The sequence below is a fragment of the Protomyctophum bolini genome, assembly GCF_963924005.1.
Source record: "Protomyctophum bolini genome assembly, chromosome: 4".
Classification (NCBI taxonomy): domain Eukaryota; kingdom Metazoa; phylum Chordata; class Actinopteri; order Myctophiformes; family Myctophidae; genus Protomyctophum; species Protomyctophum bolini.
Genome location: NC_137865.1, coordinates 11,256,118 through 11,270,558, shown reverse-complemented (window position 1 = coordinate 11,270,558; position 14,441 = coordinate 11,256,118). Strand labels below are relative to the sequence as shown.

At 41.7% G+C, this 14,441-nt stretch overlaps 2 protein-coding genes across 5 annotated transcripts in view; one reads left to right on the top strand and one right to left on the bottom strand.

Annotated features, from left to right (window-relative positions):
* The window catches only part of mfge8b (milk fat globule EGF and factor V/VIII domain containing b), a 39,115-nt gene extending 34,902 nt beyond the window's left edge, over positions 1-4,213 (bottom strand). For all 4 annotated transcript variants that reach the window (XM_080762600.1, XM_080762601.1, XM_080762602.1 and 1 more), the window contains exon 1: positions 4,032-4,213. In XM_080762600.1, the coding sequence (XP_080618726.1) occupies positions 4,032-4,113 (82 nt within the window). In that variant the 5' untranslated portion in view covers positions 4,114-4,213. The remainder of the gene's footprint in view (positions 1-4,031) is intronic.
* A 6,528-nt stretch (positions 4,214-10,741) lies between these two features.
* Positions 10,742-11,338, top strand: LOC308314433 (protein RER1-like; the record flags this gene model as incomplete). Its single annotated transcript, XM_080762064.1, has 1 exon — positions 10,742-11,338. The coding sequence occupies one exon, from the start codon at positions 10,742-10,744 to the stop codon at positions 11,336-11,338; it is 597 nt and encodes a 198-aa protein (XP_080618190.1).
* Positions 11,339-14,441: the final 3,103 nt, after the last annotated feature.

Here is a 14,441-nt window from a genome sequence, read left to right as displayed (position 1 = left end):
ATACTGACAGATGGCTAGACTCTCAGGGCAAACGGAAGCAATAGCTCTTGCCAATGGGTCACAGTATACTCACGCACCCCCATCCCCCCCCCCCCCCACACACACACACACACACACACACACACACACACACAAACACACACACACACACACACACACACACAGCTGCTGTTTTGTCTTTAACAGACTAAACACTTGTCAGAACAGGCTGTAGTGTGAAACCAACTCACGCAAAGGAATACAGTAGACAATGCCACTAATGCACACATGTCATGTCATGCACACACGTACAAACACACACACACGCACGCACACACGCATGGCCCACACACACACACACACCCACACACACACACACACACACACACACACACACACTATCATTTCAGTTTTGTTTGCTGTAAAATGAAATCACTGGAGGTTAAGTTTCATATCTAAAGAACACACACACACACACACACACACACACACACACAAGTGTGCACGAGCACACACAGACACCTGTGAGTATAATTGGTTTGTTGTGAAATTAGTTTCATATCTATCTATCTATCTACGATTCTCACCTCAAACCCACACAAACGTGCACTTAGGAAACACAACACAAAGCTTGCTCACTTGCTCTATATTGCTCACTTGTTCCCTAGTCCCAGCCAACACGCACCCATCATCATGTCGCCAACACGCACCCATCATGTCACGTGTATGAATCTTCACAAAAAGACGTACATTTTTGTACTTTTGCACTGTATGCAATGCATGATGCTCTCTCTTGCCTCTCTCTCTCACACACCCAAATTATCCATAGTGCACAAAACCTACACTGCAAAATGCTGAGTGTAAACGTATGTGTACCGTGTGTGTACCACCACTACCAACAATTGACCTGTACGGTACAGAACTGGCAGAAATCACACACACACACACACACACACACACACACACACACACACACACACACACACACACACGTGCCCTTGCTTATACACACACCCACCAAGCCATTGGCCCACTCTACTGTGGGTCTATATTTAGCCCAGGCTGGTTGAGCTCACTCTCTCACAGTGGACATGTTAAGCAGCGTGCCTCCACTCCACTCTCAACGCAGAGGGACAAGTGAGTTCTAACCTGCTGCTCTATTCATGTTTACTAGTGCAATAGAAAACACTGCTCTCAGCTCCTCTCCTGCAACATTTGAATCAATGACACAGCTTCAGCTGACCTCAGCCAGGCCAGAACACTTGCTGTGCCAGCCTCTTATCTCTCTCTTTCTGAGCATGTCTCTCTCACTTTCTTGAGTATCTAGTTTCTATCTTCCTCATCTGCCGAGTACGTCTCTCTCATATCCATCGCAGATCCATATAATATACATAAAGAAACATAAATATATTATGAGACAGTCAAAATAGAAACACGCTCCTATAGAGGCTGTGCGGGTCCAAGAGCAAGTGTGGATTTTGGCCTAAGAGTGGCAATAGGGTAAAGGTTCATCGTTCAGGGACCATGATGTTGCACAGCATATTCCATTTAGCCAGTTATTTATTTCAAGATGATTACATCACTGACCTTAGAGCCTCACCACATGCTAAATAAAAATATGCACATGACTACACACACGCGCGCGCAGTAAACTAATCAGTGTTCATTTACCCATATGCATAACTCCTGTACAAATGTGTAGTCTCTCTCTCAGAGTCAACACTAAAGATTTTAATGTGCAGCTTCTGTCTATTCTCCACCTCTCTTCCTAACCCAATCGCCAGAGAAAACGTTGTCACTGTACATTTCTCCAGAAACGTTCAATGACAATGCTTCTGGACCACAAAAACTTTCCATTTTAGGTACTTGGTATTTGGTAACATTTAGGTCTATTGTTAGGTTTAGGGGTTAAGACTAGGGTTCAAGGTTAAGTTTAGGCATTGTTTTTATGAGGTTAGGCTTAGGGTTAAGGTTAGTTACTTTAGGCATAGGTTTTTATCCTTGCTGAAACTTCTGGTTGGTTATTAGTGGTAGGAAGTTCTGTGTCACATCTAGATAAGTCGTGACTCAACTGCCCTGGTCACTCACTACAGCGGCCACTCCTACTCTCTCTGGACAGGCACTGAGCTCTTAACTAAACACTAAAACACAGGAAAATAACATTGACATTTTATATTACCGGTAAATATTTATTCAATCATAAAGATGTCCCACGGTGTATTGTACGAGCACCCATGCACAAAGCCCTAACAGAAAACACAGTGGGGTAATTTTACATTTCTTTGGGGATCTGGATGCTTTAGTGAGATACGCAAGGAATCGAATATCAAAATGAGCATGCCTGACAGGCAGCGTGTCACGGGTTCGAGTCCTGATCCCGACGACCTTTGCTGCCGGTCTCTCTCTCCCCGTTTCCTGTCTATCTCCACTGTATGTCCTATCAATAAAAAGCAGAAAAGACTAAAAATAACTTTTAAAAAAATAGAATAATGAGCAGATCATGAATAAATGGATCAAAACATTAAACATGTTCTGAACTGCTCCATGTTTAACCTCTGAGTGTGACGTGGGCGCGTCTAAATGAATGGGCATGATCATGATGCAATGCATGTTTCCAAATGACAATAATTACAAACAGAAGAGGAGTTTATCTTTCTTTTTCTCAAAAGAAATCAGAAGACTTTCTCAATTGTGTTCTTCCTTGACCCAAGTACTTTACAGTTTACACTGTCCCTAGAAAATATGTAGCCTACCTAGCCTTGGATCAAGACTGTCATCATATGACTGTCTTGGATCAAGGCTACCATGTACCCTCATACAGCAGGCAACTTATAACGTGTGGAATTTCACCCAAGGTAGAAACAAGGGCACGGTACTTTAAAAGAATTGCTGCATGAGCATTAATGCAATAATTATGCCTACTACACAAATACCTACTACACAAATATTCAATCATTACTACTGGTTGACCCACCCAGGGATCCATTCTATGCAAATGTTACTCGCACAGTGTTCAGTGTGAAAATCACACTGAGAACATCGAAAATCACAGCTATTTTGGGCTACAATAGCATTCCTAAAATGAAAATGGAAAAACTAAGTCTGAACACTGATGTGCTCCAGTGGCTGATTGCTTGTAAACTTATAATGAAATAATTTATACCAAAACAAACATTTTTTACATCTCAAAATAATTATCCTGTCCTGTGTGATGAATCATCACACAGGATAATTATTTTAAGATCATCACTGATGATGTCTAGTGTGACTGAGTCTGTGACTGATGATGACTGAGTGATGCGTCTGTCTGTCGGTCAAAAAGATAGACAAACAGTCTTAACAGACGAGGGCATTTAATGTGTCCATCCTTTCTAGCCTACATACATTGAAGACACATGCATGCAGTCACGCACGCAAACAAAGCATGCAATGCCAATGGCGTGAACAAACATAATAGCTTCCCCAGCAGCCAGCACTCAGGACAGTGAGGACACATGCACTCCCCCCTGGCTATAAACTCTTTTCACATCTTAAAAATTTCCACATCTACATTCATGCCACTGCCACACAAGTTACAACACAAAGAGCTGTCGTGTTTCCTTTCTGCCTATAACAAAATGATAATAGATATTATAGCAAAATGTCACAGTGTGGAAAACAGAATCTCTCATTCATCCAGTCCTGCTTAACTCCCCCAGAGACAGAGCCATGCCCGTCGCGTTCCGTTACTTTTGTGCGGTGATTAATTTATAGCGGTCGCTGCTGCCTGCGAGTACTGCCAAGTTTAGGATTTCGATTTCCACCACATATGCAGTATACCAACCCAATGAAAAATAAGTTCATTTCCAGGAAACGAGCAACACATTTTCCATACAAATAACAAAAAACGTAACTTAAGCCTTGGAGGATGGATCAAGACTATGTATTTTTAAGTCTGACTTTTACTTTCGTCTATCCCGACTGCACACACGTGTTTCAGGACCACATTTTATTCCACACTGCACAACTGTAAACAAAATGTAACACAGCAGTGTAGTCGCCTGTTAACTTACCGAGCACGTTGGTAACGGCACCGAAAACCAAACACGCCAAAAGTGGCAGGGAGAACAAAAAGCGACCTCGTATCTTCATCATCACGCTCGTCAGACCGTCTAAAACAGTTTTTACTGTAGGTAACTGTGTAGTACTAGTATAGCGGCTGAATGATACTCCAGTGCTGAGTGAGTGCTCTCTCGCTCAGTCTGATGGGATACAGGCTTACAGCTTGTTGTTGCCCTGAAACACAGAGGGCGTTCGACCGTAGCACGTGGACCTCAGCTGTCGTCCAATCACGGCCCACTTATCATAATGATAACCCCTCCCCCTTTACTTCTTTAGCGTGTGTGTGTGGTGTGTGTGTGTGTGTGTGTGTGTGTGTGTGTGTGTGTGTGTGTGTGTGTGTGTGTGTGTGTGTGTGTGTGTGTGTGTGTGTGTGTGTGCGTGTGTGTGTGTGTGTGTGTGCGCGCGCGCGTGCGTGCGTGCGTGCGTGCGTGCGTGTGTGTGTGTGTGTGCTGTGTGTATGAAAAATCGAAAAATGAGACTGTTAATAATCGTATATGTTTAACATAGATGGACGTTTATACTGTCATTTGGTCACACATAACAACACTCAATGTATAGTATAAGTTGCTATTTTGTTGTTGGCAACACTTACAACTGAACCACCCCAATGACTGCCTGAATACTTTGTTGCCTGATTTATACCATGTTTTGAATGGATGGAGCCTGGCAGATGTGCGTGCCTCTTTTCCTAGATGTGGGAGAAATCTCCATGACAGTAGCTTGCATGAAATCTGCAGGTCAAAGGAGTTGTGAAGCAGAATATTGTGCAGAGCACTCAAAGGTTCATACGTGGGTGGGCGTCAGTCTCTTGAGCAAAGATCCAACAGCAGGTCACTGACATCATGGTTGCTGTGAGGAAAAGAGTGGGTGTAAGCCAAAGAACTCTATTTTAAGGGGCATTTCAATCCTTATAGGCCTATCTGAGCTGTTTGGTCTCTGATGTGAATGTGAATGTAATTCCCTCTCCAGCACTGACCGTCAAAGCTTTAATTTCTTTGGTTGCAATTCAGTTTTGAGTAAAAGTCACTATAATGTATAGCTACTATCAACATTTGGAGTTTATTTGATCAGTACTTTATTTCATTCGAATAGGCATCCACCTGATGACATCACAGAGAGGGGACAATTTCAAACCAGCTGGTGTATTGATTTTAGTGGTAGCCTTGTATACATCTGCAACATGCATGCATGTACCCTGGTGTGTAACTTGATTTGACTGTCAGCGCATGGTTCCATTTCCTTCCCCTGTAATCTTGTAGTGGACAAAATGTGCTTAATGTGGCATCACACTTTGCTGCCGCAAACTGTGAGAGGTCAGAGGTCAGAGTGTGAGGTTTCCATCTCCCATTTTCATAATGGCCTTGCATGTCTGCCTGCCTGCATGCATAACTCAGGAGAAACAAATCCGTATCACACACACACCATATATAGGAAAACCAGAGTAAATTGCTTTCATTCCGACCATGGCCGGGGGTAATTTTTATGTTTTAAGTAAATATCCCTCTTTCTTTTGTTTCCTACACAAAAAACAGCAAACATCTGAGTTCCTGAGATCAGAGTAGAGAACTGAACAACTACAAAATAGGTTATGTTTGTATCATAGCCATCGCACGCACGCACACACACTTTGATAACCTTTATTTTTAAACATGGCAAGACTCAAGAGCAAGTCCTCCTCCTCCAGGTGACCTCCACATATCAAAGACAGACTTTATTGTGAAGTGGACTGGAATCCAAGGCTCCTCCCATGCGTTTAGCTGGATGACCAACAGCAGGTCAAGGAGAAAGGGAACGAATTATCAGAATCTCAAGATCATTGTGTAAAGCAGTTGAAAGGAGGATTTTCAAACGTCCATAAATCGAAATCCAGGAGAGCTGTCCTTGGAGGATCTTCTGCCATCCAAATTTCTGATTTAATATGTGCCTTTGTACCGCGACGCTCCCGCCATGTAAAAGCTTCTGACGAAAGGTAAACAGTGTGTGCTTGTGCCAATGATACTCCAGTGTGTGTGTGTGTGTGTGTGTGTGTGTGTGTGTGTGTGTGTGTGTGTGTGTGTGTGTGTGTGTGTGTGTGTGTGTGTAGGGAGTGTGTGTGGGGGGCAGGCAAACTCTGACTCTCAAAGTGAAAGCGTATGGTGGCACCTGGAACTGGGATTTATGCCAACAGCTAGCCGCAATAAAATAGTTAAAACTCAATTTAACACAAGCCAATGAAGGTCCGGACTCCCCAGGAGCCGTTTTCAGGGCCTCAAACCCAGTACCGCGCAGTCCAGTTTACCTGAAGGCCCCCTGAGAGCCAAGGGCCACTGGGCCGCAGCCCCAACAGCCCAATGACTAATTTGGCCCTGCCCATAGCTCTTCAGTAAACATAAAACAAATTTTCATGTTGGGATACCAATCCAATCTGGAACGATAGCGCCACAAAGACCATTACATTTTCTAGCATTTCAGTTCCAGTTTTGTCTATTCATTTTTTTGGTTTGATCACTTCCGATTTCACTTAAGTCCTGACTCCTGCTTTGAGCATTTCGCCATGCCTATGTGTACAGAAGTCAGCATCTAACACAAAAGTGATACATTCCTCTGTTGCTTTTTTCTCGTTGGAACGTTTTTCATGAGGCACTTTGCGGTTCACATGATCCCAAGCCACAGTTTGAGGAGCACTGGTTTAATCAAAGACAAAACACCAAGTGGGCTGTCCAATGTGCCCGTTGTCCTAAATCAGACTTCCATTGAGATGACAGAACTGTTCTCTGCTCTGCATGGAGGATTATAGCATCAAAAAGGACTATGTCTCATTAAAATATCTGCCATCACTATTGTGCCCATTATTAGCTATGATGTTCTTTGGTGAGATTTTAACAGAGGTTATATAGTCACGAGGTGCAGCTCTGTTGGACCTCACAATTTTTTACTTAGGGTAAGTAAAAGTATCAATACTGCAATACTTTATAGGTAAGTAAAAGTCTGGAATTCAAAATTATTACAAAAGTATTGGCATCAAAATGTACTGAAAGTACCAAAAGTAAAAGTACTCAATGTGCAGAATGTTCTGTTTCAAGTTTTCAAATGTATGCTATAAAAATATTTTGAAAATAGCAGATCTACAAGCTCACAATGTGTCACATCGCGACGCATTGTGAGCTTGTAGATTGGCACTTTTCAAATGGCCAAAGTGGTTATTGTATGTTTTGTAATAATAATGAAAATCTACAAAGTAACTACTAAAGTTTTCAAATGTAGTGGAGTAAAAGCACAATATTTGGTTCCAAGATGTAGTGGAGTAGAAGTAAAAGTAGGCTATATTGGAAATCATAAATACTCGAGTGCAGTACTTGAGTAAATCTACTTCCCACCACTGCCAAACAGGAACACCCACCGCCAGCCATCTCCTGATTGGCCCAATATGACATGCTGTTCACATGACCGTCTCTCTGATCTGAGTTTGCAGTGGCGTCTCATTAATGGAGATGACAGCAGTGTTTTAGTTATGCCGATCATAACTGACATGGGATCAGCTGCAGCTCCATTCTCTTAATTTCACATCTAATCTGCAGTTTGTGTGATATTTTTCATGTTTAGTGAATTTTTATTCAATTGGACATTACAGTGGAGAAATAGAGGCATGCATGGCTTGTTTGTTCCATAAACAAAAGGCATTGTTGGCAGTGGCAGTGCATAAAGAGGCATTTAAAGAGAAATAAAGAATAAATAAAGAATATAAGCATACAGAAACACTATTAACGACGTTGTGAGGACATTGAACATTTTAGGAAGGCAATTTCATGAATGCCCTAAACCTAAAGCCGAAAATCTACAAGCCACCCAATCAGTCAACATGCCACGCTTCATCATTATTGTGAGCTTATGGTTGTAGATTGGCACATTTTGAACTGGATGCATTCATTCCAAAATGTAAATCCGGGCCAGCCCGTGTAATGCTTTCAGGAAAGGGTCATTAAGGCGAGACACCCCAGGTGAATAGGGAAAAAAAGTTAAATAATAGCTATCACAATGAAACTTCTCCAGTTGATTACTTATATTAAAACTAAGATTTTTTGTATTACAAGTTTTCTGAAATTATATGTTTAAATATGCAAATTAGGCATTATATGCGCTAATTTGCATACATTTCGGGACGATAAATCTGAAGATCGGATAAAGCCAGGTTCAAAATTATCATTTCATTTTGTTGACACATTAGAGACAAAGAAAATTACACATGGGATTTTTGATATCTCTAATTATCACTCCACAAATCAGAAAATAGTGTCAACAGGCATAAAAAACCCAATTTTCGGCATTTTTTTGGTATAAAATGTGATGTAAATCAGGCTGTGAATGATATATCAACAAATCCATGTGTAAATGTCTGCGGAATATAGTTAGGAATAAGACTGGAAAGTTTGGTGTATGTGAGTTCAACTGAAGTGGAGATTCTTTGTCCCAAGTATGAGGAAAACTCATTTTGAGAAAACGGCCTTTAAAGATTTGTATTGTAAAATTCCAAAACGTTTTATTTGAAGCCACTATTTTGAGACAAAATATCTCATCCAAACCTTGGCAACAACATATAATGGCATATATCATTGGAAAGGTCTGGACCTCAAGCTGACTGTGGTCTGATCCAAATATGGTCACTTCCTTTGTACCAACAACCAATCATGAAAATAGAGATGGTGGCTTTTCACCCCGAAAAACGAGCTGTCATTGGCTAAAATAAACTATCCAACTAAACATCTAAATCTGTATTTTTAATGTGTATTTTGCTTTAGTTTGAAAGAAAACATGTTTAGGAAGCAAAATAGCAAAAAAAAAAAAAAATGAAAAATCATGATTTCACCTGGGGTGTCTCACCTTAAAATAAGTCGATTCTGCAAACAATAGGCATGCAGCCATGAAGTCTAGCCAGCACCATGGTGTGCTGTGGTATAAGATCTGACTGATCAAGACTTGTGTTTGGGCCTGTAAAGCCCTTTGAGACGGAAACAGTAAAAAGTCTAGAGGGCTAAGGTAGGCTGTGAGCTGAAATTGAGTTCATTCTCTATAGAGCAGTGGTTCCCAAAGTAGTGTCCGGGGACCCCCAGGGGTCCAGGGGGTCCCCAGACAAATAGGAACCAAGTGGAGCCTTATGGATCTGTAACTCAGAGAGTGTACAAATGGAAGAAAATGGACCCTGACGGGTTCATTTGGTTACATTTTCATTTTTTTACACTCCCAGAGTTAAATTTACAATATACATTGTGGTCCCAGAGATAGAAATGCCATTAAATAGGGGACCATAGCCTAATTCACGTCAAACTGGCTGGGGGCCCTTGAAATGAAAATGGTTGAAAATCTATTTTGAAAAACAAATTTAGAATTATAAAAATAAAATCACTGTTAGAGCCGTAAAAATCTTCTCTTATGGGGGGGGGATTATTTTGACAATGAAAAAGTTTGGGAACCAGTGACCACTGCTATAGAGGCAGGCCTCAAACCTTGATGAAACTATAGGCTGGCTCTTCACGTCAGTTTTTTTGTGATGCCACATTGACACTGTGCCATCCTTGTTTTGTTTATTCAAGGGAAAATAGTTTCCCTCAGACCAGTAGGGGCATGTGTGGATTCAGAGACGGGTCTTTTGGTCGGAAAATATTCCATGGTGGGAAATACCTCTGGTCTGGCTGGCTGACTACATGGACTGCATGCACAACCTGGGCAACCAAGGACAGAACAGCACATTTTCCATACTGTATGGAACTACGGTATGTGCACATACTGTAGTAGGAAGCACTACAAAAAAATCACACCTGTGTGAAATGAGGGGCGCTCTTGTCATCGTACATCAATTTATGTTAGCGGATATTTGACATTGATTGCTACATAAGTAAGGTATAAAGGTGGTCCCTTATTGGCCAAGCTCTGGTTAGCCGATTTGCTCGTGACGTAAGTTTTCCCTTCAATTCTAGAGTCATTTCTCCGTTCATTGTCAATGGCAAATATTGAGACGTGTGGGGACCAGATTTAGCTCACATTTGACCTGAATTCCCCTTTCATTATCAATTGCAAATCTTGAGACGTGTGGGGTCAAAAGCTGTTTATAATGTAGAATGGGCTAGCGCCCCATAAAAAAAAGAATCTATTTTGTTTTGCCAATTATTTGATTTTATTGCCAATTATACCCAATATACAAGCTGTGCTTGGTTTTTGACCGATTGAACAGCATGATGGTACATGAGATTAAAGCTAAAAGGATAACACAACAAAGTCCTGAAGATGAAAGTCCTGAAACGTTTCCATTTTGGACCCATTGCATGTATTCAATTCATCAACATAGAATACAAATTTAACACACAAAATAGATGGGAAAATTGCCCCTCCTACAGTATATTCAGCTATGGAGTCTATTCAGAATGATGTCAGAAGTCGGTGGGACAAACCCATATTTAGGCATACCCAAATATGGAGTCTGGACCGGGCAGAGGCCTTGTGATGTCAGCTGTGACCCAGCAAATCAGTTTTAAACCAGTTTAAAACTGTCAGTCGTCCACACCTGAGCTGAGATACAGAAAGAGGCCTGGCATTTTTCACAGCAGCCAGTACGACAGTCAGCTAGGATAAAACTGGAATAAGAAGATCCAATTGTCACAGCAGCTGCAGCAGACCAGAGATATAGAGAATGACAGGAGGGGACAGTGCTTGTGAATCCATCCATGGGAATCCATCTGCAGTCAATACCTTCTTCATACGGCTTGGGCAGATTTATCAGTCATGGCTAGACAGGTTAACACCATTCTATGGACAGCGATGGGCTGCAACTCTAACGCTTGGTCTCATCTACGTGATCAAAATCAGCGTGTTACCGGGCTGGTTTCTGGTTACATATGCTTTGGCAATCCACACACTCAACATGTTCATCTCCTTTATATCGCCGAAAGTGGATCCTGCACTGCTTGAAGAAGATGATGATGATAAGGGCCCCTCCCTCCCTACCAGGCACAATGAGGAGTTCCGCCCATTCATTAGAAAGTTGCCCGAATTCAAATTTTGGCATTCTACAACAAAGGGCATCGTGGTGGCCATATTTTGCACATTCTTTGACACCTTCAACGTGCCAGCATTCTGGCCTGTACTTGTTCTATACTTCATCCTACTGTTCTGCCTCACCATGAAGATGCAGATTAAGCATATGATCAAGTACAGATACCTACCGTACACACAGGGGAAGAGGATTTATAAAGGCACAGGGAAACATTTTGGCAGTTTAATCTCTTAGACCCCAGCATCCATATTCTGGGAATACTTTTGCTGAAAATAGCCAATCTATATAAGCCCGCCCACAACGCCATCCCTCCATCGCTTTGGGAAAATACTCTAGAATAAGGCCAGAGGGACTCCTTTCATCCATGTAGGGTTTAACCCATTTAGACCTGAGGCCGATTTTGAAAAGGCCTTCTAAGACCTATGGCAGTTTTATGAAAGATACCTTAAAACCTGAGATCTTTCTAAGAAACTTTACAGAATTTAATCTGGAAATTCGGAATCCGGAAAAGCACTGAAAAAGACTACAAAACTACAAGGAGACGTGCACGCATTCCCGGCTTCAGAAATAAAGTAACGCTGCCGCGGAAGCCGCAGTCTTAAGGGGGAAGTAACGTGCGGCAGCCAGTTCAAAATGGGTGGTTAAAACAATCCATCTTCCCCTGCTTCGTCTTAACATTTGGAATTAAAACAAAAAGGCATGTGACAAAATAAATATTGGCCCCTCACTTCACACGGGTGTCAGTTGTTGCCCCTTCCTTCTATGTTATGCATTGGAATGGCACTACCACTTATCAGGCCCTAAAATGAAACAAAATCTGACAGATTTTTATTTCATAATGGCCTACCTTGAAAGTAAGTAAAATTCTCAATTCATTATCAATGGAAATTATTTTTTTGTGTAGGACAAAGTTTGTAGACACACACCAAAAGCTCGATATAGGAGGGCCTAGCGCCCCTGAATTTTTTTTTAAAAGAGAAAGTTAAAGAAAGTTATTAAGTAAGAGGTTGAGATAGTTTGGACATTTGCAGAGGAGGGGTGAGGCTGAAGATGGAACTGCCAGGCTGGCAAGAGTAGAAGCCGAAGGCCAAAGAGGAGGAGATTTAATGGATGCTTGTGAAAGAGGACATGATGCAGGTGAATCACAGAGATCTCCAGGTGGAAACGGATGATCTGTGTGGTGACCCCTGATGGGAATTAGGAAGACGTGCTGTATCTGACATTTTTTAAAGGTGAAATAATACATTTGTCTGTGATGTGCTGCGGCCCCGAGTGTGCCCGCCCCTTATCTAACTATGCTAGATGATGAAAACATTTAGTTTAGAGATTTTAGTCACAGGCGTAGCTCTGCAGGAGGAAAGCCACAACACTTTCTGCCTGAACCCCCAAACAGCCCCAAAGTTATTGTGTAAACTGCCAGTAGTTCAAGAAAGTACCTCCACTCAGTTTTTGAGTGGTGCAACCACTGCAAGGAACAGCAATGTCCGTCCTAACCTATGTGACTATGTGACTGTGACTATATGTTTAGAGTACCAGTAGGGGCAAAAGTGGCGCTGTTGTGCCAGAAACAGAGAGAGAGAGAGATAGTGTTGCACTGTTGCCTGCTAATTACAGAGAGAGGCAGGGGGAGAGGGGAGATGGGAGTTGCACCACTCAGTTCACCCGGGTGTGATTTTTTTCCTGAATTTGGAAGTCAATAACAGGCACAGAACCTTCCTGAGCCTATGGATTTCTGTCATGTTTATTCTGTTTATAAAAGAGAATAGTCTATATACACTGGTGATGGTATTGCGTCATTAACGTTTCAATCAATCCGATCTTCATCAGAAAACACTACCTTCCTCATCCGTTTCCATTATAAAATTATTCAGGATTCCAATTCCACAAGATTCGATACACCACCAAGATACCCATGTACCTGTCTAAATACTTCCTTAATGTTAACGAAGTCCACACCCACAACACCATAGGGAGTGCAACAAACCATGTGCAACCCAGATTCGGCACAAACAAGGGACTAAATTATTTTCGCTCCTATGCCACCAAAATGTGGAACGCCTTACCAACAGTCATTAAGACATGCAAATCCCTTGACTCCTTCAAAATCGTGCTCAAATGGCACCTACGGACAGCTGCAATTCGAAACTGGCCCCCGTAAAATCTGACCCCCCCACCACCCACCATTTCTTCCCCTCACTGTATATGTTTCTTTTCCCTTTTTACCTCCTTTATGATGAATTCCTCTTCTCTTGTTCCACTCACAGTTAACAGTCTTTGTATTGAGTTGTGCTTGAAATGTACTGTAATTCTGCAAACTGTTAATAAATATTTCAATCAATCAATCAAGCATCCTCCTCAAACATACCACTCTAATCTAACCATAACCAATGTCACGCAGGCACACACACACACACACACACACACACACACACACACACACACACACACACACACACACACACACACACACACACACACACACACACACACACACACACACACACACACACACACTTTATTGCATACCTTTTTTCTGAAGGTATACAGAAGAAAAGACCTGGAAAGAATTATAAAATGTCTCCCCTTAGTGGTCAGATATAGGGATAAAGTTGGCTGGCCTTAGTTTTCAATTCAAGTTCAATACTTACTGGCTACTGCTGCATGCTGCTGGAAACTGCTCAAATACAATACAAAGATGTAATTTGATCCACTGGATACCAGAGAAGTAAAACTAAAATGCACCAAATCGTGACGAGTTGGTAAACTGGCGAGTTCTCCGCATACCGTGTTGACAGGTCTAAAAGTAAAAGGTCATCAAATGTGGCCGTGGCCCAGGGATTTACTTAACAGGTTCTAAATACGAATGTGACATTAAAAATGGGACAGCAACAAGGATTTCCCCCAAGATTATAATAGTTTATTAAGCAATTAATCGATAATAAAAGCAACACTTTATTCTACGAAATAATTAAAAAGTCATAACTTGGAAGAGGAGAAGCTAAAAATGTAATCAAATACTCAATCTCTAGAGGATCTACAGTGAGAAAAAGGGAAGCATGCAGGGAGGATGGAGTGCACAATATCAAAGTGTAAGAGGGGGGTCTGTGAGCCTAGCCACCCAGGTCACTGCACGGTCTGCACCTATCCTGCAGCAGAAGATTACAGTTTGTTCCTAGCACTTAAACAACAAACTCAAATCAATGTAAATCAACAAAACTCAAAATGTATCAAAATAGCAGTGGCAGTCAATGTCTACAAAAGAAACGAATCATAAGAATGAATGCACGCACTGTATACAAACATATCCATTATATAAAAAAAACATACTAATGACATT